We start from the raw sequence: 24,040 nt of genomic DNA, 5'->3' as shown, positions 1-24,040 counted from the left end.
TTTATGGCAGAAGCTGGGAAACAACACAAATTTTTGCATTTTCAGGGCAGGTATTGGGATGAGGGCAATGTTTCCCGTGTTGAGACAAACTTTATTCATCTGAGGGGCTTATTTATACTCTTAGCCATTACCCAGGGCCCTCCCCCAGGAACCTCCCTCTGAGGTTTTGGTGTTTTCCCTCTCTTAACACTTCCATTAACTTTGCCACACTTATTAAGAAGAACATCTTGATTAATGGCACGTTGTTGTTGAGGGTCTGTGGTCTGTTTAATTTTTGATGGATATCTCCTTTTTCACTGGAAGTGGCAGCTAATGATAGCCTCCTCAAAGGGAAAGATTCTCCAAATCCTGCATAATTTTTCACCAGAGAAGAAGCTGAAATGCATGTACTAGAGTGCTCACAAACTGTTGTGGTGATGTGTGTCCCATCTAGTGATGGTACACGTGATAGTGCTCTGCTGGTGCTCACACACGTGTGGACACTGCTGTGCTTTTCAAACTGTACTGAGAAAGACAAGGCATTGTTTGCAAACAAGCTCTCTTACCACCTCTCTCCTGTATCTATAGCTGCTTTTCTTTTCAAAGAGTTTGAAACTATGCCCCCTTCTTCTTCACTTGCCTCTTGGATGAGCAGGTTGTGCATCTTCCAGTCTGCTTGTGGTGGTACAGTGTAGATGCTACTGTGATTGTGAGAACAACCCTTAAACTTCTCTGGGTGAGTGAAAGGGTTAACGCTCCAGTCTGGTCCATCTGAGCACGATTAGCTTCAGTGTTTCACTGCAGAGAAAGGGCAGTTATTAAACACTGGCATTTATTAAACACCACCCCTTGCTGCTTGACATCTGAGCAGCACATGGCTGGCTGGCTGCAGAGCCTGGGAGGTGGGGAGAAGAGCATTTCTGGGCTGGGTTAATGATGCTGGGGGACTTGAGCAGTGCTGACTTGAGCAGAGGTGAGCACAAGGAACACTGCTGTTCCTACTTCCCTGTGGGATTCCTTTGTGAAAAGGTTGAAGGAGAAAAACGTGTCCACTTGGGTATGCAGCTGTCTCCCACTTCCAAATGATTGTGCTTAGTTAGGACCTGAGGAGATGAGGCCTTCTGATTCTGGATTGTCAGGGGTTGCATGTTTTGCTGCCAGCATACTTCAGATACTGAATTGATGCTGGTTTGGTGAGTTTTTCAAACTCTTCTTACACTTTTGAAGATTAATCTTAAAGACTTGGTCACTGAAAGAACTGTCTGAGGAACTAGGGAGGCTGGGGAATAGCAGAAATGTATTGGTTTTCCTGAGCATCATGATGCTGTTTGTCAGAAGATCAAATTGGAATGAAAAAATACTCTTTTGTGTAATTGCTTTCCATTCTGTTGTCTGATTCAGAATGTAATGATGTAAATGTGCTCCTTCTGGAGATTATGCCTGGGAAGTGATGGCCCCTGGGCCGTTTCCCTGTGTGGGAAGTACTAGTCAGGACTCAGGGGCAAAGTCAGAAGTGAGCACAGGTTTCTGACACTCCCAAAGTCTCCAGTAAGCATTCTTCCTGGCAAATTGAGTTCATAACACAGTTAAATGAAAACTTCCTTCTTCAAGTATTGCTTTTAAAAAATGCTGCAAAGCATAAAAGTGCTGGGGTGTTAGCACAGGGGAAGTTTGTCCTTCCTCCTGCACTGGCTGTATAAATTTCTGCTTCAGATAAGTACATTTTTGGACTAGTGCTTAGGTTGATTTCACCTTTCTTCATGTAATGGAAGAGTGCAGGAGGTGAAGTACAAAGCTGAAACTTCATTGTGTTTCTGACCTGCTTTTTGTAGCCTTACCACTATCCTGTATTCACAGAGCATTGGGGCTGATTTTTTCCCTCCTGTAGTTCAGGAAATGGAAGTAGAAAGAAGAGCCAGGAGTAAAACTAGTCCTTTGGAGGTTTGTAGTTGTTAATACTTGGCTTTCTTACTTAATGAAGACTATCTGAAGGGAAGCAATTGCAGAAAAGAGATTCCACATATAACATTAGCAAGGAAATTTCAGATCAAGGGCGGTTGGTTTTTTGTTTGTTGCTTTTTTTTTTTTCCTTTAATCTTTGGGAGGGTTTAAATTGCAATGATGACAGGAAAATTCTGACCTTTCTTGGTAGTCCAGCTGAAGGTTATGGGTTTCCTTTGTGCCTGCAACTAACCAGGTTGGGAAAAGGTAATAACCTAACACAGCATGATCAGCATGGGAGAATTTTCTCTCCGTATCTTTTGGCCTGCTTTTTCCTGACGTGGATCTTTGAACCTCTGCAAATTTGGGGTTAAGTTGACACTGAGGAATCTTTTTTTATGCAAGTGGGTAGTGTCAGTTTATTGACACTCAACTCTGAAGTGAATTCTTTCTCCTGGTGTGAGAGCTGAATTTCCAGAATGAGAGAGACTGTAAAAAAAAAAAAATTCCAGGTAGCATACAGAATGTCAGTAAGTTGCTTGTCACTCTGCTTGTTCCAGCATCTTCTGAGAGCAGCAGAAATCCAAGGGTGTGTTTAAATCCTCACCCAGAGCCATGTGTGTTGCAGTAACTGGAGACCCTTCTGAAGCACAGTGCAAGGACAATGCAGGTTTTTTCCAGAGCAGACCTGAGCTACTGAAGTCATTAATATGACTCTTACCTTGAGCTGTCAGGGGGAAGCTCAACACTCCTGAAGTCTTTTACCTTTTGTGGAATCCAAAAGCTTTTTTGTAAAATGTTTCATAACTTACCTCTCCTGTTCAGTGTGCCATTGCATCCACTACAATCCCTTCCAGTCTTTTGGAAGTGTGTGTGTGTGGCAGGTGGGAAAGGTCAGTGGGATGAATCTGTGAAGAATTTTTTTATCTGTTGTTCCTCACAGCACACAGGACAGCAGTGCCTGGCTTCATCCTAACAAATTGTTGGGAAGCTTTTAAGACTTGGGAAGACTTTTAAGACTGTGTCTGCAGCCTGTGGGGTTGATGGATGCTCCCAATGGTGCCTTCCATGGTTTGCCTCACCAGCCTGCCTGTTCTGTCTTGCACCAGGGAAAAGTTTTCAGCTTTCACAGTCCCTGCTGCTCTGAAGATTCTGTTTCATCAGGATCCATGGTGAACCTAGGAGTAGTTTAGAATAGTTGCTTTTTTTTTTTTAATTCTTTATGCTTGAGCAGAAGTGTTCCTCAGTCCCTCAATCCCACACTGATACAAGTGGGGCTTGTATCAGCCTCACTGATACAAGTGGGACTGTTTTGAGGGATGGCATATTAAGAAGATGTTTTAAATGACAGAGACCCCCTGTTGCATGTGCTCAGTGTGTTTTATTTGTATACTCTGAAGAGGTTAGGAGCTGCCTCAAATTTTAAGTCAACCGTGGGGTAGTGGGATAGGACAGCCCAAGAAATGTTACCTTTTGAGGGTGTCCAGAAGTAATTGGGACTTCATGATCAGAGGGCTGGAGCCTGTGAGGACAGATTGAGGCATTTGGGGTTGAGGAGGCTTCAAGGAGACCTTATAATGGCCTTCCAGTACCTGAAGGAGCACTGGGAAAGCTGGGAAGGGACTTATTACAAAGGCATGCAGGGGTAGGATGAGGGGCAATGGTTTTAGCCTGGAAGAAGGTAGATTGAGGTCAGACATTAGGAAGAAATTCTTTAGTGTGAGGGTGTGAGACACGAGGACACGCTGCTCAGGGAAGCTGTGGCTGCCCCTTCCCTGGAAGTGCTCAAGGCCAGGTTGGATGGGGCTTGGAGCAACCTGGGCTGGTGGGGGTGACCCTGCCCATGGGATGGTGATCTCTGGGGTCCCTTCCAACTCACACGAGTCTGTGATTAGAACCAATTTCCATGATTCATCCCTGGTGTGTGGCCTTTCTGAAATAAAGGGATGGTTTTAGTGTGGGCAGGTGTCTGTATCACAAAAACTGCAATTAAACAAGCAGTTTGAATGTCTGAGGCTAGGGGAGAACTGGTGCCAAAGGAGAAGAGCTGCAAGTCTCCAAAGGGGTGTGTAGTGTCTCTATTTAGGAAAAAATCTCAAAACTATGCATTTTTAGCCAGGAAGTATCAAGCTATTACTGGTTTTGCATAGGACCACAGAAGCAGCATGTCTGTGCTGTTCTGCAGTGCAATCTTCACAATATCTTTTTGCTCCGATTTTTGAATTGTGGATTTGGGTTTTCTTTTTTAAACAGTTTTTGTTTGTTTGTTTGTTTGTTTGTTTTATTATGTTGTTTTTTCTCCAAGCAGCTGTCAGCTTGAACTTCTGTGTGTGAGGAATGAATGTTTTTTGGAAAGACTGTGCCCTTACTGCTGCTGCCTGCACTGGTTCAGCTCACACCTTCTTGCTGATGAGTCCAAGGGGTTTTTTTGCTGAATCAGAGAGCAGAAGGACAATAATTGAAATGGCTGAGAATGGTTTTCAGATGGACTCCTTGTTGAGGCTGCCTCCCTTGCCAAGGAGGGGGGGCAGGCAGAGGAGCAGTTTTGGCTACCCCAAAGCTGAGGTAGGAGTGGCGGGGGCAGGAGAGGGTGCTGGGGGAAACTGAGGCAGTGGGTGCTCCTCATGCTGGTCTGGTGAGCATTTCTAAATCTGATTTGAGCTGTCATCTTGACACCTTTTCACATGAATTCAATTGAGAACCAAACTGATTCTTACCTGCTTCAGCAGTTGCCACATCTGAAGCTCATCAGCTTCAGTAATCCCTTGGAAGCATCCAGACCCTTTGGTTCATGCCTGTAAGAGGATCCTCCATACCCATCACAGCAGCAAGGGAAATCAGTCCTTATGCCTGTGGACAAAAGAAATCAGTGCTGCTTATTTTAAGTGGAGTCTCTCCTGCATTTCTGTGAGCCATTTCTGCCTTCATTTGCCCTCTGCTTCATGCCTCATATATATATATATTTTTTTTTTTTTTTTAATGGGTCAGCTCTGTCCAACATTTGGCCACTAGCTCTTGTTACAATATGTGGAGTTGCTGCTTAACTATTATTTTAGACACAATTTCACTTAGCCTTCTGGAGTGTGCAAGTTAATACAGTTTAAGTGTCTCGCTAACAAAGCTGACAAGCTGAACTAGACTTTTATCAACAAATAATAAATAAATAATAAAATATTAATATAAATAATATTTATAATAAATAATATAAATAATACTTATAATAAATTATAAGTATAAATTATAAATATAATAATAAAAAATAATAAATATCACAGTGCATTGAAACAATATATTGTAAGTATAGGCTTCAGTGTGTTTTTACCTTAAAAAACCCCACCTCTAAATCATCTGTGAAACGTCCCTCTAATGTGTGAGGGAGAACTTTGTGGTCTTGTAAGGCACTTGCATTTCCTTCTGCTGAACCTGACACCTTGTTAAATCTCGTGTAAGTCTGGTATCTTGTTGGCTTGGCTTGACTGGAAGCAAAGGAATGCTGGAGCTTGGCCACACTGCTGTCAGCCTGTCCATCCTGGCTGGTTCCTTGGCATCACCAGAGCATCCCCTCTGGTGGTCTGGGGCAGGGAAGCTGTGGAGCTGACCCCCCCTCTGCCATGCCAGAGGAGAAGAAAGAGCAGCCTGCATGGGAAGCACTCGTGCAACAGCTGAGCCAGACACTCTGAACCCTGTATTGTGGTATCTAAACTTCATGTCTGCTTTTGGGAGGTTTTATTTTCTTTTTCCTCTTGAGCTTTGCTCTCTTCAAGCCCTCAGCTCTCCTAGGGCACTTTTCTTCTAGTGACACCGTGACACAAAATGCCTGCTGCAGGTTTAACAGCAGCCAGGTCCTGCATGTGTGAAACAAGGCTCTGGAGCCATGTAGAGAAAATATGAAGGAGCTCAGTAGCCTTGCTGGTATTAAAGACTTGCTGAGGGGGAGACAGTATTGCTCTCTACAACTACTTTAAAAGAGGCTGTAAGGAGAGAGCAGTCAGCCTGTTCAGAGAAGTTACAAGTGAACAGAAGAGGTCATGGGCTCAAGTTGTGCCAGGGGAGGTTCATATGGGTGTCAGGAAGAATTTCTTCACCCAAAGGGTTATCAGACATTGGAACAGGCTGCCCAGGGCAGTGGTGGGGATTTAGAGTTGTATAGACATAGTTCTTAGGGATATGGTTCAGTTAAGGACTTGTCATGATCTTAAAGGGCTTTTCCAACCAAGGTGATTCTGTGATACTGCAATTTAAGTCTCAGTGGGGCTCAGCTGAGCTGGCTGCTCCTGGAAGGAGGAAGGAATGAGTATCTTCTAGCCCTGGTTTGTGCATATCCATCCACCCATCCACCCATCCACCCATCCACCCATCCACCCATCCACCCATCCACCCATCCATCCACCCATCCATCCATCCCCTCTGTCACATGGGTGTCTGTCAGCCCTGCTCACCCAGCTGAAGGAGCTGAGAAGGACCAAGTCAGCAGGAGTGCAGGTTAAGGTCATGTTCAAAGGATGAAGATGTTTATGGGAGCAGATGAAAACTCGTGTTTTCACAGCTTTCCCAGAAGCTTTAGGCTTCTGACACAAGTCTAGGACCTAGCTGAGAGGCTGTCAGAGCACTGGTCTGTTAACTGGAGAATGCACTAGCAGCCACTTGACAAGAAAATTTAAAATGAAAATGTATTAATGCAATGCACACGAGACACATATATGAATTATATATTATATTATATATATTATATATTAATTATATATTAAATTCTTTGCTCCTTGCAGAGAGGAGTCAGTATCTTCAGAACAGTGCTGTGGCACTTTGCTATTTTAGATCATTATGGTCCTAATGAAGTTCTTGCTATGAAAAATGTGCCAATATTTGGTGAAGCCATAGAAAATAACTTTTGTTTTGAATCTGATAAGCAGGAGGAATTAGGAGCTGAACTGGTGCTAAAATTGTGATTAAATTCAGACTCAAAATGCAGAAAGGCAAACAAAAATTTGAGTGGCTTTTAGTTCTAATTAATCTTGTCATGCATCTTAACATATGACTGGTGTAATGCTGATGATACATATTGATAACTAAAAATGAAGTTGCTAGGAGCAAAATAGGGAAACCTGGGGTTTTCATGTAGGGGGTGAGAATACCAGTATTGCAGGGTACTGTTTGCAAACTGCTTGCAAAGGTTAATTTTAGTTTGTCTGTTACCTGGCCACCTCCCCTCATGAGGAAATGCTCTGCAGAGTAAGATGAAGAGGGATATTTCCAGTCAGATTGCAAGCTGAATTTACAGAGAGCTCTCCAGAAAAGCTCCAGTCTGCACTTCTGGAGGTAAAACTGCCCTATAGGGATTAAACTCCCCCAACTAACAAAATAGGAGGGGAGGGAGGGGGACTAGGGAGAAGTGGGGATTAAGCAGGAGACTTCTCCTGCAGATGATGCCCTTCTGCAGCCATGGTCATCATGGGCTTCTTTGCAGGATGAGCAGCTTGAATAAAGCATTTTCCCTCTTGTACCTTTTTTTTTTTTTTAATAGAATTTGGACATGAGATTTTAAGAGCAGGTGGTCACTGAAAAAAACAGCACTAAAAAATACAAAAAACAAATCCCCCCCCAAAACCAAGCAACCAACCAAAATCACAGCAAGCAGAAAAAAGCACTGAAGTTGCAGTTCAGTGTGGGAGGAGGTAAAGGAGTACAAATTAATTTCCATATTGAATCAGATCTGTCACCTTTTCAGTCTGGCGTGTTTCTGCCTGTGACCAGGATCTGAAAAAAGGTGTCAGGAAGGTGCAGGGTAGTGCTGCCAGCACAGGGTAGCAATCCCTAGCCACCAGAGACTGTCTTAAGTTTTTAAGCTTCAATGCCTGAACTTTAACAATTTTTCCAAAATGTCTTGACCTTTTTATGTACACTTGCATGGGATTACTGTGTTTTATGTGCAAAACTGGCCCATGTCTTGCTGGTGTTTTCATCCCAGTGATAGTGTTCTTTAGCAATGTACTGTGATTTATTCTTCATGTTTTCATTGAAATACTTATCTCTCCTTTTTTTTTTTTTTTTTTTTTTTTTTTTTTTATGTTAGGCATTTGATAAAAACAGATTTGTATTTGCTCCAGAAATGCACAGGACTTTCATTCCAAGCTGGGTATAAAATAGTAATTTAGTAATTTCTTTTACTGCAAATACATTACTAACATCTCAACTCCTCTTCAGTCGAAAGAATTGTGGTTAAACATTCACTGGAAGTTTGCATGTCTTTTTCTTTTCCATTGCAGTGATAGTTCTATTTTTTGTGATTTGTTTTCAGCTACAGATAACTGGCAGGACTGAAGAACTGATATTTTACCTTTTTTTTTTTTCTTTTTTTTTTTTTTTTTTTACGTGCATCTTTGCTTTTTTGTTACCATACTAAGATTTTTTGGAATAAGCAGAGAAACATTCTCCAAGTTCAATATCCATAGCAAGAAATGCCTGCAAGAGACTTACAATTTTTGTAAGCTGTTGCTCTTATCCAGAGCTTGTATACCAAGCATTAATGCTGCCTGGGAACCCATGATAAGCAGAGAGCATAGAGCTGAATCTGCTTTGCTAGCTCCATATTTATGTGACTAAAGCAATCTGACCCCTCAAGAGAGCAAAATAATCTCCAGTACAAAGGATGTGGCTCAAACAAAGCACCTTGGGGAACAAAGGAAGATTGGGCACCTCTGGGCTTAGACTCTGTAGTGTGGAAAATTAAATGTTGGCCTGTACATAATCTTGAAAACAGGAATACTGGAGCTTGGCATTGCTACAGCAAGCTGGAGCCTGTAGGCACTGGATGGTTTGTAACCTGGAAGCTGTTTGTACTGCATGTGCATGGAGGGTTTCTGAAAAACCAGGACTGCAGGAGGTAGCACCCACCTGTAAGTGTGCATTGCAGGGCCCAGGGGTCATTACTATCATGTATTATAAAAGAAGGGAAATAAGAATTTTTTATTAGTAGCACAGGAATCCAGTGAGCAAGTGTTTTGAAAAATAGTATGAAAAGAAAAGCACAATGTTTGCTATGTTCCCAGCAGTTTCATGTGATTTTGTCTGTGAGGCTTGCTCTGAATTCCTGATGCTAATCAGTGGGTCAGGGCTCTGGGCTAGATGGGTTTTTTCCTGAGACAACTTGGGGACTTTGGCACTTTGTTGTTTCTTTATGGCTTGGGGCATTGGAGCTGGGGTCTGCCATCTGCTCCCAGCTTTAGGCTCAGAATTTTATTTTCCCATTTCTTCTGTATGTCTGCAGGTACATAAGGAGCTGCAGTCACTGACACCTTTTCTGTCCTGTGTGTTCAGTCAGTATTAGTGAACCCTTTGGCCCAGGCAACTTTGGACTGGCAATGCCACTGGCTTATTAATTGCTAAGGAGACACTCATTGGCATTTAGGGGCATCTTTGCTTTACCCCATATGGAAGGGGAGCTCAGGTCTAACCAGGGCTGTGGTTGATGCTCATGTTAATAGAGGCAGCTGGTTGCACATCGTGTTCCCTCTGGTGCTGCTGCTCACTTGCTCTCTCCACAGTGATGCCATGGCATTCATTAGCACCTTTCATTTGGAGGCTTTTTGTAGCTAAATCAAGCTGAAAAATGTATTTGTCAGCCAATGAAAGTTTTTGAAATGCAAGTTTTTGCGTAGATTTCTGTTTATTAGTGGCATTACCACACGATCAACCTCTATGATGGGATGCAGGGTCTCTTGCTTGCATCTAGTTCTCTATCTTCACAATCTGTCTTTGCAGCCTGTATGGGTGTGTCTGTCCCCAGAGCCCAGGACTGAGGTGAATTCTGTCTCTTGTGTACCCAGTAGTGACATTAAGCCACTTTGCTGTCTCTGTTCTTCTCCATTCAAATGTTCATTGATGTTTCCTGCATTGTTGGTTTGGTTTGCAAACTTCCTTCACCCTTGGTTAGAAGCAGGGCTGTAACTTCTGGGTCTGTTTGCATCAGGAACAAACCCACATTTCTATTTTAGCCATTTTTCCCCTTGCTGTGTTTGCATCAGGAAGAAACCCACATCTGTATTTTAGCCATTTTTCCCCTTGCTGTGCACAGCTTGGTCGGCAGCAGCGTTGGGCTTCTCAAAAGGGAATGGATGTGACTGTGGAGCACCCAAGAATTTTGTAAATACAGTTATACCTAAAAACCTGTCAAGCCCAGGAAATCCAAAGCCCATCATTTAGACTTTGCTCAATGTCTGTTGGCACCAACTTGGGAATTTATGTGCTCCAAGGGCTGCAAGCAAGCAGGAGCTGTGTGCAGGGAAAAATTATATGATTTACTTGAATTTTACCTTATCACACATTTTCTTTATCCTGGAGCTCTTCTCCTTTAGGGAAATGGAACTAGTGGACAGTATGAAAACTCAGTCTAAGTGTCACTCACTGGAAGATACACTGGCATTCCTCTTTGCCAAGGCATCTGCCATTCCCTCTGCCTGCAGATGGAGAGACAAATTTTAGAAACACTCAAGCTTGTGTTTATTAAAGAAAAGTTTGTCATGGTGAGGATGTGAGCTGTGATCAGCTCCCTGAATGTCTCACAGAAAGAGGGGGTATGGAGAGCTGCCTCTTGCAAGCTCCAGCCTCAGCCTGCCCAGGAGGTGATGGGATGGGCCCTGGGGCATCCCAGGTGCCCCCAGGACCACTGCAGCACTGAGATGAAGGCACTGAGAGGTGGAAAATCTTTGGCTAGCATTCATCTAACAGTGCTACAAGCAATTTACTGGTATGTCTGGGGTTTCTGTGCATCCTTGTTAGGACTTCTGTAGACTAAGAATGGTGAATTCAAATCTGCAGTGCTTCAGGAATGTATGTGAGTGCGAGTTCGAAGCAATTATAGAGTAGGCATTAAACTAATATTCTAATGTTGTTTTGGTGTTTTCCCTGCTGCCAGTGAGATGGCTATTTAGTAACTCCTGGCTGACTGGAATGAGCAATATGTGAGAGCTTGATTTTTTTCAAGCTGTATAATTCAGGAGCAGACAGCTTAGTTCTGCTTTCTTTGTCCAATGAAGGACAAAATGAGCCTTTATTGTTTTCTGTTTGAAGAGGCATTAGCAAGCTCAGTGGAGTTGTCTCCTAATGGTAACCAATGCACAGTACTTGGCTCTAGGCTATGTAACTGGTGAAGCAAATGCCTGCATCTCTTTGAAAATCTGACCTTGTTTTTTTTTATGCACGATTTTGAAAATGCTGGGTTTTCTTCTGTTAATTCTCATCTGTTTCTATCTTAGCAAACATAGAATGTGAGATAAGCTGGTGAAAGGGGGTGGTGGTGGTGTAAGCAGACTCTTCTTTAAAAATATTATTTTGGCTTGTATTCAGGCTGAAGAATTACACCAGGAAAACTTTTTTGTGAAAAAAAGAAATTTTTTTTTGAAGGAATCAGATTTTGCACCTAACTAGGATGACACTTGGTTATCGTGGAGCCATGAGCCCCTTGCATTTGTTTTAAGAAGCTCTGAGGCTTTTCCTTTCTTTACATTCCCAGTCCTGCTGTGGTTCAGTGTGTGCCCTGACTTTCTCCCTAGGTAAGAAGACAGCCCAGGCTGCAGGGAGGTGCTCCAGGAGGCAGCTCCAAAGCCTCCAGTGGTCCCTGTGCAGCTCAGGGAGTAGTCACAGCTCAGCAGACAAAATTTTAGGTACATCAGCTCCTTGCAGAAGTCAGTAGAGCATCATACTGGCTTTGCTTTATCTCTCAAAGAGCTCTCCCCAGCATAACTTTTTTGTTGTTTGGTTTTTGTTTGGTTGTTCTTGTGGCATTTTGTGCAATGCCAAAGTGACCAAGCTCCAGGTAGTCATCTACCCTCTTTTTCCACAGATTCAGGAATACTTTCTTCTGACATCTTGGAGTTATAAGAAGTCTCTTTTAGTGTGATGAGTTTCATGCAAAAACTGTCATCTATAAAGCAGTTGAGACCAGATTCTCCTGCAAAAGACAGGATGTGTAATCTGTATAGCAAACAGTCATCAAACCTAGAGGAAAATTTACTCAGTACTGAGTCTGTCTTTTGGAAAGTGGTACTTTCAACCCAGTTTAAATGCAGTCTGACCTAGGACTTTATTTTAGGTGAGCTGGTTTTGACCTTTTTATCTAACATCTTAGTTACTTGTTAAGTCTGCCTCACCCATTTGTTGCCCAAATTCCTTCTCCCACTTGCAGTTATTGTGGAGAATTTTGAATTCCTGAGACTTCAGACATCATCAGTTGAAGATGAAATTTGTAGCAGTCTCCTTGATTCTTAGCAATTAGATTTAGGAATATTTAGGAATATGATAGCATTTCTAATTGCTCAGAGTCTGCTGAGGTGTCAGTAATCATGCAGACACAGAAGTTGATAGAATTTTGGGTGATGATACTTATTTTGATAAACCTTCATCAGCTCATTAGGGTAAATTTCTCACTGGCTTCAAGGGTGCTGTAATGAGCCTTTGGGCATCATTCCCTTGTGGATTTGGGGGAGGATGGGGGCTGGAGGACCATGTGCACTGCTGTGCCTGGCAGGTGATGGCAGCTTGGCAAGAGAAACTCTGTCAGGGTTTCACTTGCTCTGCAGCTTCACAGCCTCTCCAGCAGCAGATTATTAACAATAACTGATAATCACCATCCCCATGCTTTGATGCATTTCCCAGGGGTTGCTGTGTGCTTTTTACTGCTTTGGGAGGTGTGCTGCCCTCACTGCAAGAACCCTGGGAAGTGTTGGATGTTCCCTTGGTCCACAGATAAATGGCTATACAGAACTTGAGGTGGAGGTTGGTTTTGTTTAGTTTCAGATGGTGTTAAAACCAAAGAAGGCTTTCAGTTTGTCTCTCATGCAGCTTTTTGAGGAGATAGATGAAAGCTAAAAGCTCATTGTACCTTTGTCCAACAGTGTAAAGGGTTTTTCAGTGAACCAGCAAGCACATCCATCTGAGCAAATAGCATGATGGTGTTCTGGTTCATGAGCTCCTTGATTTTGCTTTTGCCCTTACCTTCAGAGATCTGGAAGAAGGGAACTTTTATAGTCCCTTAAATATTTGTGTCATGTTGAGGCAGCTGATCAGCTGAACATGATTCTTGCAGTCCTAGTGCCCAGCAAGGTGTGTGCAAATGGGTTGCCAGTACCTTACTAGTTAGAAATAGAGGGTTTTGGAAGAGGAAGAGCAGAGTAACTTCACCTTTTATTTCTGTGTTTTATGTAGTGTTAAAGCAAGTGGGTAATTGATGGACTTCTGGGAGTGGGAAGGCTTATGAGTTTCACATCTGGCAGCAAAAAGTCAGTTTTCCTCTTAATAGATTGATTTTAAGCAAGCCTCAGCTGTAGCCATGGAAGGTACTTTCATTGCCCTGTAATTTTGCACAATTTAGTTAAAGTTAAATTTCCTGTTCCATGCAGGTGGTTGCAATTAAAAAACTGAATGTATGAGGCAGTTTCTAAGTACTTCCAAGAGAGACAGTGAAGCTTGGTGAGAATTATTACTTTTTAAGTGTTCCCTTATTGTTCTAGGCTGCCTGTCCTGATGGCCATGTCTTCCAAGTAGGTTTCTTGTGTTCTGGATAGTGGCAGAATCCATTTCCTCATGATTCTGTACCCATCTTCCTGATCCCAGCCAGGAATGCCATCAAGGATGGCAGGATTTCTGTTGAAACTTCCCAAGCTTGTTGGCTGTGAATATATAATAGCAGAAATCACTGGGCCCATGAGGGAGAGCAGCATCCTTTGGTAGGGGTGATCCATGAGCTCATTCCCACAGCTGGAATGTGTGACCTGGCATCTCCAGTTCCCATTTGGTTGGGTTGGTCTTGCCATTGGAAACAAAACATAATACAAGATAGTTTTTGAAAGGGGAGTCTGACTGCCTTGTGGCCCTCTGAAACAGAAAAGTGATGCAAACTTGCTGAACTTCACCTCACCTTCAGCAGGGAATAGGGGTCATGATGGAAGTCTCTAAAAACAAGGAATTGTTGACAGGGAATCATGGAATAACAACACACCTTCAGGTCACTGAACAAAATACATTCTCTCATGAAAAAGTGAGAAACTTGTGATCTGTCAAAAAATTCTCTCATGAAAAAGTGAGAAACTTGTGATCTGTCAAAAACCTGTTGTGTAAAAGCATGATCTGAAATACAGTTTTTATTGCTGTAGGATTCTAGAGTAAAAAAATAGATAAAACCATGAAAAATAAGAGGATATTTGACATGGGTAAAGTAAATGTTAATAGCACTTCCAAATTTACAGTGAGCATTCTGCTTCAAGGCTTAAGGCAGCCCCCCCCAGTTCTGGGAGGTTCTGGTGTTTCTTGCACCTTTCTCTGAAGCATCCTTCATTAGCCTGTGTAGAAGACAAGATACAGGATTAAAAAGAAGCCCAATCTCATCTGTTACACCAGTTTGTGGCAAAACACTCCCTGGCAATATTGACTTCTGTGTAATTATAACCTTCTCTTTTCAGAAGGTAAAGTAACCCACGGCCTGTCACATGCATTGAAAGTTTTAAGAACAAATTAGTCATTAATCTCAAGTATTTCTCCCTTTATGGTATTACTGAGTTCCTCAATTGAATCCTGCTTGGGCTTTGCTGTCTGGTTAATCAGCTGTGGCTCTGAGTATCCTGAGCTTCAGCATCCTCTTACCAAGAAAATGCTGCCATTTCACTGGGCAAAGGAATGCCCAGAGTCCTTTTTTGTAATAGATGTAATAGATAAAAGGTAGATTTCAGTTCTTTATGGAAAATGCATAATGTACACAAGAAGCTTTCATGTTTTTTGCTATACTTTTAACATTTATGGAAGTCTTGGGTATTAGGCCCCTAAGCTGCTTTGCCCTGCACAGATGGTGTTTTACCTTCTGTATGAAATGTGATGCTTTTTAATTTCCCTTGGGTCAACTCAGTGAACCTGGCTAGAGTCTCTTCAATGGATATTTATTTCCTATATCTCTGACATGCCTATCTGAAATCAAAGTTAATCTGATAGGAGCAATATGTGGGTGTCTTTAAGTGTAGTCAGATCTAGCACATTCAGTCATCTGTTTCAGCCCTGGTATATTCAATAATTACTGTGCTATTAAAGAATCTAGCTGAAGCTCTGCCAGGGGAGGTTTAGGTTGGATATTAGGAAAAAATTCTTTAGTCTGTGCCCTCTTATCCTACTGATATCTGCCTGACCCCCCCTGGCTCCAACCTCCTTTCAGGGAGTTGTAGAGAGTGATGAGGTCTCCCCTGAGCCTCCTCTTCTCCAGCCTCAACACCCCCAGCTCCCTCAGCCTCTCCTGGAGAAGAGTTAGTGTGCTCCCTGCCTAAGAACCACAACAGGCTGCTAATGCTAATTCTGTTTCCAGTGGTTCAGTTTTTCCAGGAGTGAGTCTGACCCAACTCTAGAGAATATCCACATGAAAAAGTTTGTGCTTATCTTGTTGGGAACTGAAGTCTTGCTTTGAGTTGGCAGACTCAGATCAATATGTTATTTCCTCTCACAGGGGTTTATGCTTAGTATCCTGGGCATCACAAAATGCTGTTTGGGTGTTGATGTGTGGCCATTTCATAACATTTGAAGGTCTGATCCCAGAAGAGGAGGGTGAAGGAAAGATTGCCTTGTTCTCCATAAAAAAACCATGAGGGTGAATAGCTTCAGCTATTTACAATGGAAGTTACTTATACAAAATTCTGGGTTTACTAATGAAACATTTATTTTCTGACTCTCCTAGGCTTTTGGGCAGGCTCATACCAACCACAAGAAGGTGGCAGCAGATGGAGAGAGCAGAGAGGAGACCTTGATTCAGGAATCAGCTACCAAGGAAGAGTACTACATGAAGAAGGTGATGGAGTTGCAGACAGAACTGAAGCAACTCAGGAATGTCCTTGCCAACACCCAGTCTGAAAATGAACGCCTTAATTCTCTTGCACAGGAACTGAAAGAGGTGAGTGCAGGTTCACAGTGTGCACCACAGCTTGTCTTGTGGTTATATTTTGTGTAACTAAAATAAGGAACATTCTTGAACTCATTAATACTTGCTTAATACCAATTTGCTTTTTTACTGATGTTGTCCAGGGAGGTGGAAACAGGAGGCCATGCAGAGGCCTCTGATGATTTGTAGGTCTAATAGCAAATTTGCTTTGAAAATGTTGTGAGAGAGAAGATGATGTGTTCCTTGTAAGCTGGGGAGCAAGAGGAGCAGTGTGGTTTTCCCCAGCCCCTGTTGCTGTGCTTAGCTTTGGCTTGCCTCATGGTAAAAGTTTTATATTTATATTGGCAGTGAAGAATGCTGCTGCTGTCTGGAAGTGTTGAGGATGAAAGTGGAATGGGATCTGCCTTATAGCTCAGAAGCATAGTGCAAATTCCTTCTTTGATTTTTTTTTTTTTTTTTTTTGACTGCTGATGAGAGAAAAACTACTTTGGCTCTTCTCTGTCTTGTTGTAGAGGAAGTCTGTAGGCAGATCTAGTCTTTATAGCATTTATTTTTTGGAAGTCTGTATTATTGCCTATTGAGAGAACTGACTTGAAAAAGGCCACAGGAACCTTTACTTCCATATTAACTCTTCTGGATTTTATCCAGATAAGAAAGAGGATGTGGAAGAAGCCTGATGGTGTGTCCTCTGGCCAGAGGCCTCCTCCTGTCAAAACTAAAAGGAAGTTTAAATGAAAAATTAAAAAAATAATAAAAAAAAAAAATCAGCTGGGACTGAATCTCTGCTTTATTTTTAAGGGAGACTTGCTTGTCAGGGCTGGCTGCAAAGGTTTTTGTCTGGTGTTTTGTAGCTATCTGCCAGGATACAGAGTTTAGTGTGGATAGAGCTTTTTTGAAAAAATCTGTCCCTTAATAGGGGCACAAGGGAGGTGCTCAAGTGCATCTGGCAGCATCTCCTCTTGAGATAGCAGTGGTGGTGGTGCTGGCTGGGAACTAGGTGTTGACCTTCATTGTTTGAAGCACACTGAAGACTGCATGTTTAAGATGCCATCATTCCTCATGTCTTCTCAGAACACTTCCACAGAAGAGATGAGTGGGTTTTGTGTCATGGTTTAACACCAGGCTGGCAATTAAATGAATGGCAGGTGCTCTCTATTAATTCCCCTCCCTGATAGAGAAAGGAGAGAGGGTGAGGGAGAGACACTTCCAGGTTGGAAATTAACCACACAGCTTTAATGAAATAATAGTGATGAAAAAAAGCAAAATGAATAAATCTGTACAGATACACAAAAGCAGTATCACATTCCTCCTCCCTTCCCCCCAGTAATGCTCAGGTTCCCCCTGAGGCTGCAGGGCAGCCCTGGAAAAGTCCCAGGCTGGGCTGCTGGAGTCAGGGTGGAGGAGCTGGAGGCAGGGACACAGGGACTCAGGAGTGCATGGATGGGGATCAGAGGCAGAGTAATGGATAGAATCCTCCCAGGATGCCAGCCATGGGGGAAGAACCTGACCCCATACCCAGTACAACACCCATGGGAGGGACCACCCCATAAGGTCAGTTTTGGTCACCTGTCTGCTCAGCTCCTCCCGACAGGAGCATTGCAGGTGGGACCCATCCACTCCCTTTGTCTTTCCAGAGCATAAAATGTCTCTCAGAAGTGAACAGGGGCCTTGGTTCTGCAGCCCATTCTCCAGCAGGAACTCTGAACATGGAATGTTGTCAGTCCTAGAAGCAGAGACTGCCTGAGAGACATGGCACTGATTTCAGCAAGTGCAGCTGCTTAGAAGAGAAAAAAAAAAAAAAAAAAAAAAAAGAGAGAGAGAGAGAAAAATGTTAGAAAATTGGTTCTGTCCTGGCCTAACAAGACATTTTGGAAAGAGAGGAGTGCTGTTTGATTTTGATTTTTTTTTTACAGCACCTAGAGTTGCTGTAGCAAACACAAGTGGTTTTGACACTTCATGTTGAATTATCTAACTTTGGCCTGTTGAGACAGGCTGCCAGGGTGGTTACAGCTGATGAGTTTTACTGCTGTCATTAGCTAGCTCAGCAGCTCCTGTGTCCTGAAAGAGTCACTGGAAGGAGTAATTGTTCCTGAGTAATTGCTAATTGGCATTCCTTTTTAATCTTCTTTCATCTCTCCTGTGTTTTACTGGCACCAGAACAGATTCCATAGGGTGATTTGGCTCTGAAGTCATGAGAGAGCTGTGTCAAGTGTGGAGAAGCTGAAAAGCAAATGAAGGATTCTTTCCCAGGCAAATAAAAGGTGTTCTGGTTATGTTAACTCAGAGTTAACATAAGTGACTCCAACAACCCTTACACTCAGTCAAATCCTCTAGATAATTTCCTTAGCCAGGTTTACTGCTTATGAAGTACACCCATACACTGAGTAAACCTAAAAAACTAATCAGCTAGCCCTGACAACTTTATTTTTCAGGGAAGATGTAGACCTTGGTCTGTTATTGTGAGTGGCTGAATGCTCCACTGAAGCACACCCAGAAATTGTCAGCACTTTGGTTAGAAGAGCTTCAAGTGGAAGCTGATCTTCAGTCACTGGAAACCTCAGGTGCACTGCTGATGTGCAATAATGGAATTGCTTGCACTCAGCTCTCCATATCCTTGAACACAGAAGTATTCCAGGTGCTTGTATCAGCTTTCTGTGCCTTGCAGTTAAAGTACATTACTAGAGATGGAGAGACATTGCTGGGAAGACCCACTACATCTCTACTGTCAGTGCAGATTATTTGAGTGTTTGTTAGTCAGTGTTTATTTCTCCAAGGCAGTGTTTCACACTGGTGGGCCTTTCAGGTGTGAGGCATGGCCCTGTCTGCTCAGCATGATGCTGGCTAAAAATTCTGCTGTGAATACACAGTAATCCCATTGCTGAAGTTCTTCACACAATCACAGGATGTCAGGGGATGGAAAGGACCTCTGAAGATCGAGTCCAACTCCCCTGCCAGAGCAGAACCAAAACTAGGGAAAACCAGAAATGCATCTAGATGAGTCTTGAAAGTCTCCAGACCTGTCTCTGTGCTCTATCTTTAATCCCTCATTCCTCATCCAATCACAGGTGTTGATTTATACACATATATATTCATATATTTATACACATTGATTAGATCCCATCAGTCTTGTCCTCTCCAGACTAAAAAGCCTCAAGTCTCTCAGCCTTTCTTCATAAGGCAGGTGTTGCAGTCCCTTAATCATCCTCTTAGTCCTCCATTGTACTCTCTCAAGTAAGTCCCTGTCCCTCTTGAGCAGGGGAGCCCAGAGCTGGAAGCACTATTGGAAGGTGAGGTCTCACTAGGGCAGAGCAGAGGGTGTGGAGAGAACCTTCCTTGTTGTGCTGGACACATTCTTCTAATGCACCCCAGGGTACCATTGGTGTTCTTGGCCACAAGGACACGTGGCTGTTCCATGGGTAACCTGATGCTAGCTACCCATCTGGGGGTCTGCCAGGACCCCAAGTCCCTTCTCTATGGGGCTGCTCTCTAGCAGATCACCTCCTCACCTCTACTGCAGTTCATTGCAGGACTCTGCACTTGTTCTTGTTGAACCTCATTAGGTTCCTCTTGTCCCAGCTCTCCAGTCTGTCCAAGTCTTGCTGAATGGTCACAGAGCTTCAGGTGAATCAGCCACTCCTCCCATTTTGTATGATCAGGAAACTTGCTGCAAAGACACTGTCCCTTCAGCAAGGTCAGTGAGAAAGAGGTTGAACAGGACTGGACCCAGCACTGATCCCTGGGGCACTCCACTGATCACAGGTCTCCAGCTGGACTCTGCACCATTAATCACCACTCTTTGGGCTCTATTTTGTAGCCAGTTCTTAATCCATCTCACTGTCCATTCTTGTATCCCACATTTTCTGAGCTTGCTCACGAGAATGTTATGGGAGTCTGTGTCAAAAGCCTTACTAAGGCCCAGGTAGACTACATCCACTGCTCTCCCTGCATCTACCCATTCAGTCACAACGTCACAGAAGGCTATCAGATCCCTTGGTAAATCCATGCTGACTAATCCTGATAACTTTTTCTTCCATGTCTTAGAGATGACCTCCAGAAGGAGCTGCTCCGTCATGTTTCCAGGGATGGAGGTGAGGCTGGGTGGTCAGTAACTGGATCTTCCTACTTGCCCTTTTTGAAAACTGCAATGACATTGGCTTTCCTCCAGTCCTCAGGCACCTCTCCTGTTTGCCCTCATCTCTCAGACATGATGGAGGTGGTTATGGTGATAACATAACCCAGCTCTTTCAGCACTCTTGGGTGCATCCCATCAGGGCCTGTGGACTTGGGTGTATTCAGTTTGCACAACTGATCTCTGGCCCAGTCTTCACTGACTAGGGGAGTCTTTCCTCCTCTGGGTTTTCTCTCTTATATCCAGGATCTGGAGCTCACAAGGACAGGTCTCTGGAGTAAAGGCTGAAACATAGAAGGCATTCAGCAACTCTGCCCTCTCTGCATCCTCTGTTATTGGGGCTTCTGCCCCATTCAGCACTGGGCCCACATTTTCCCTGTTCTTCCTTTTACTACTGATATATTTGAAGAAGCCCTTCTTGTTTCCTTTTACTTCCTTTGCCAGTTTTAGCTCTAAGAGGGCTTTGGCCTTTCTTGTTGCTTTCCTGCATGCTCTGACAATGTCCCTATAGTTCTCCCAAGTGACAAGTCCCTTCTTCCAAGAGCTCTGAATTTTTTTCTTTCACAAGACTTTCTTTGCTCCTTGCTGATCCACTCAGGTCTCTTACCATGTCTACCTCATTTTTTTTACTCAAAGGAATGCACCTGTCTTGGGTTTGAAGGAAGCCAACTTCTGTGGGCTCCCTTCCCTTCCAGAGTTTTAGCAGATGGGATTCCTGCAAGTAGTACAAGAAGTACAAAATTAGCCCAGCAGAAGTCCAGGGCTCTAATGCTACTTGTAGCCCCTCTTCTTCCTTGTAAAAGGCTCCACAATGTTGTGATCACTGTCATCAAGGCTGTTCCCAACATTAATGTCCCAGCCAGACATTATTTGTTAGTACAAGGCCAGCAGTGCATTTCTTCTCACGGGTTCCTCTGCTGCCTGCATCAGCAACTTATCACTGATGCACTGCAAGAGCCTTTTGGACTGAATATGCCTGGCTGGGTGGGCTTTCCAACAAATATCAGGGTGCTCAAAGCCATCCCTAAGTACTAAGGAGTGTGATCTAGAGGTTACTTCAGTTTACTGTAGAAGGCCTCAGCAACATCTTGTTGGGCTGCTGGTCTATACTAGACACCCAGAACAGTTTCAACCCCTTCTGCCTTCCCCCTGGATAGAACTCAATACATTCCAGTTGCTCTCACACATAAAGAGCAACACCTCCACCTCACCTTTAGTCTGTTTTTCCTAACTAGTCCATAGCCATCCATGACAACATTCCAGTCCTGGGAGCTGTCCCACCACATTTCAGTGACTGTGACTCTATCACAGCTGTGCAGCCTAACACACACCTCCAGCTCCTCCTGCTTATTCCCTGTACTCTGTGCATTGCCATACAAGCATTTCAGCAGTCAAGCAGTTAGTTTCCACTTTTGGTATCTGATCATTCCCAGCCATATCCTATTAATGTGTGCCCTGGGTTTTTGTTGTCACATTTATCACAATTTCCCACCTGGAGTGGGATGGCAGACTGAACGCTGTCCTTTGCCTTATTTCTAGAGCCTGGTTTTATTCCCTTCCCTCTTCAAGCCCAGTTCAAAGCCTTCTCAATGAGCCCTGCCAGCTCCTGGACAAGTTTGCATTAACCTCCTCCAGTTTTTGTTCATGTCATCAATGAAGGAAAAGTATGTCTGAAGTTCTAATTACACTTTGCTTTCCCACTAGGATTTGTAGCTAAGTTGCTGGATAGTCCTTTGTGTTGCTTTCTGTTCCTCCTCCCTCTTGAATGTGCTCCTAACCCTTGGAGATAAATAGATGCACAGCAGATCACCCCTGCAGCCCGGGGGCAAAGCTCTGCAGTCCCTAAAAGCTGTGTCAGGAGCTGTGCTTGAAGAGGCCCAGGTTTTATTACAGCAGAGAGTAAGTGGAACCAACACCTTATGGTGCTCTAAATCACTCTGTGCACTTCTGCCAAGTGGAGAAAAGTGTGAGTAGTGTATTACAATGCATTCTAGATTTGAAGTACTATAGTTCATGTAGTCTTACCAGTACTTTCATATCCAATCAAGAGGGCTCTTTCTTACCTTTTTAAAGAAATGGAGGAAAGAGGGATACAATTTGTTTTAATGGAACAAAATGAAGTGATGCTCTCCACATGATTACCTTCATATTTTTTTGGATATATTGCAAAGGTCAATGAAACTCAAAGTTAATTGTATAGCAAAAATATGCTTGTAGAGCACTTGTCTTCTGTACATACTTGCATGATGTAAACCACTCTTCCCATTCTAAATTTTGTCTGCATATATAGGTGAGCAGCTTGGAGAAGGGAAAATGCTGAAAGACCTGTTGTCTTTCATTATAAGAATTGTGGAAAAGAAAGGGAGAGAAAATTGCTTGATCTCTAGAGTTGTTCTCCCCAGACAGAAAGGACAGCAGCAGCACATTTGTAGCTTTTGGAAGCAGAAGCATGAAGAATGGAAAAAGAGGTCAGAGAAGTGAACAGCTTATAATTATGTCAAACATAGAAAATGGGGAAGGAAAATTACTTGAGTAGTAATATTTGGATTAATTGGAGTGAAGGAGACTAAAAAGCTCTAACAGTTTGTGGTAGAGCTTGGAATTTTTGCTTTGTATGAGTTTTGTATTCATTTAGGGAAGGTGCAAATAAAGGCTTTTCTAGAAACACTTCCTCTGAGAGGCCCAGAGAGTTGGATACCTCGTGGAGACAGAATGAGTTGAGAGAGAAGGTCATGGTTACCAGAGAAACAGAAGCAAGGCTTTTGAGCCAGAGAAAGAAGCAAGAAGAAAACAGAGGGTTGGGGTGGGATGTTGACCAAAGAGCAAGGAGCAAGTGGAGGCAGATGGACCAATTAAATAGCAAAGTGGCTGTAAAAAAATATAAAATAAGACAAGAGAATTGTATAAGAGAACTGAGTGCTTTGCATTAACTTTTATAAAACCAAATTGGCAGGCTTTGGAGTCTTGGGGAAAAGGATATTTAAACAAACAAACAAAAACAACAACCAAACCAACCAACTGAAAAAAACCCTGCAAATCACAATTTCCCCTGCTCTGCCTGATGAGTTGCAAAGTCTGATCTTCTGAAGGTGTCTCTGGTGGGTGTTGGGATTGTCCAGTCCACAGGAGTGGCTGCAGGGTTGATTTCACACAACGTTTTCTGCCATTCCCATATGTTGTACAAGAAAGGCTGCAGGAATTTGCACATTGTCTTTTTTGCCTTGAAAGCTCCCAGAAATCAATCAGTCAGCACTGAATTTGGGAGTAAGGCAGCAGTGTGATGTGGCATTCAGTGGAACACTGGGGATAACAAAGGTTCTTCCCTGTTTCTGTGTTCCAGAATCCTATGGCAACCCTTAACTTCTAATGGAAAAGCCTCTGAGCACCAAGACACATTTAAATTAATGCTAAAACACACTGAAAGGGTTATCTCTGAGTGAGCAGTGTGCCACAAAATCAGCTGTTAAATGTGTGCTCCAAATATGAAAGTGGTTCTTTCCAGATTGGTAAAAAAATCTTGGGTTTTCAATGAAAAGCAGTGATGAGCCTGTGACGTGAAGGTACTGAGCCTGTCAAACTCAGCATGCAGGACTGGATTTCTTGTCCTGTAGTGTGCTGAAAGAATTAGAAGGGTCACAGAGTAAATAGTATTGTTTCATTAAAAAAAAAAAAACACCTCCCCTCCCTGTGTACAGTGCAGGGAGTTCAAAGGCAGTGGTGCCAGGATGATAGCAGCATGCTGGCTCAGCACAGGGCAGAGGGTGCAGGTGGCAGCTGGTTTCTTCCCACATTTTTTTTTTCATTGAAGTTGGTTTTTGTACTGACAGCTTCCTTTTTTTTTTTTTCTTTAAGAATAATAAGAGCTGAGTATTTTTTACAGAAAGGGAAGTACTGCATAATGTTTGTATCCATTTGAAACATAATAAAAATCTATTCCAAAGATGATGAATTGTCATGAAAATTGAGTTCATGTGCTTTGCACTCATTCAAGAAGGCAGCTGTTCCTGATTTCTCTATTGTTGTTGTGCACTGGTATATTCAGAGGAAAGATGGGAACAGCAGTGTTTCTCTTGCTCTAATGCCTG

At 43.1% G+C, this 24,040-nt stretch overlaps 1 protein-coding gene across 4 annotated transcripts in view; it reads left to right on the top strand.

The window, feature by feature from the left end:
* The window catches only part of BICD2 (BICD cargo adaptor 2), an 86,920-nt gene that overhangs the window by 33,528 nt on the left and 29,352 nt on the right, over positions 1-24,040 (top strand). For all 4 annotated transcript variants that reach the window (XM_071755394.1, XM_071755393.1, XM_071755396.1 and 1 more), the window contains exon 2: positions 15,626-15,838. In XM_071755394.1, coding sequence (XP_071611495.1) covers positions 15,626-15,838 — 213 coding nt within the window. The remainder of the gene's footprint in view (positions 1-15,625; positions 15,839-24,040) is intronic.

This window comes from Heliangelus exortis, chromosome 12 (assembly GCF_036169615.1).
Source record: "Heliangelus exortis chromosome 12, bHelExo1.hap1, whole genome shotgun sequence".
NCBI lineage: Eukaryota > Metazoa > Chordata > Aves > Apodiformes > Trochilidae > Heliangelus > Heliangelus exortis.
Note: the sequence above shows the minus strand (reverse complement) of the source record. Positions and strands in the feature narration are given on the sequence as shown.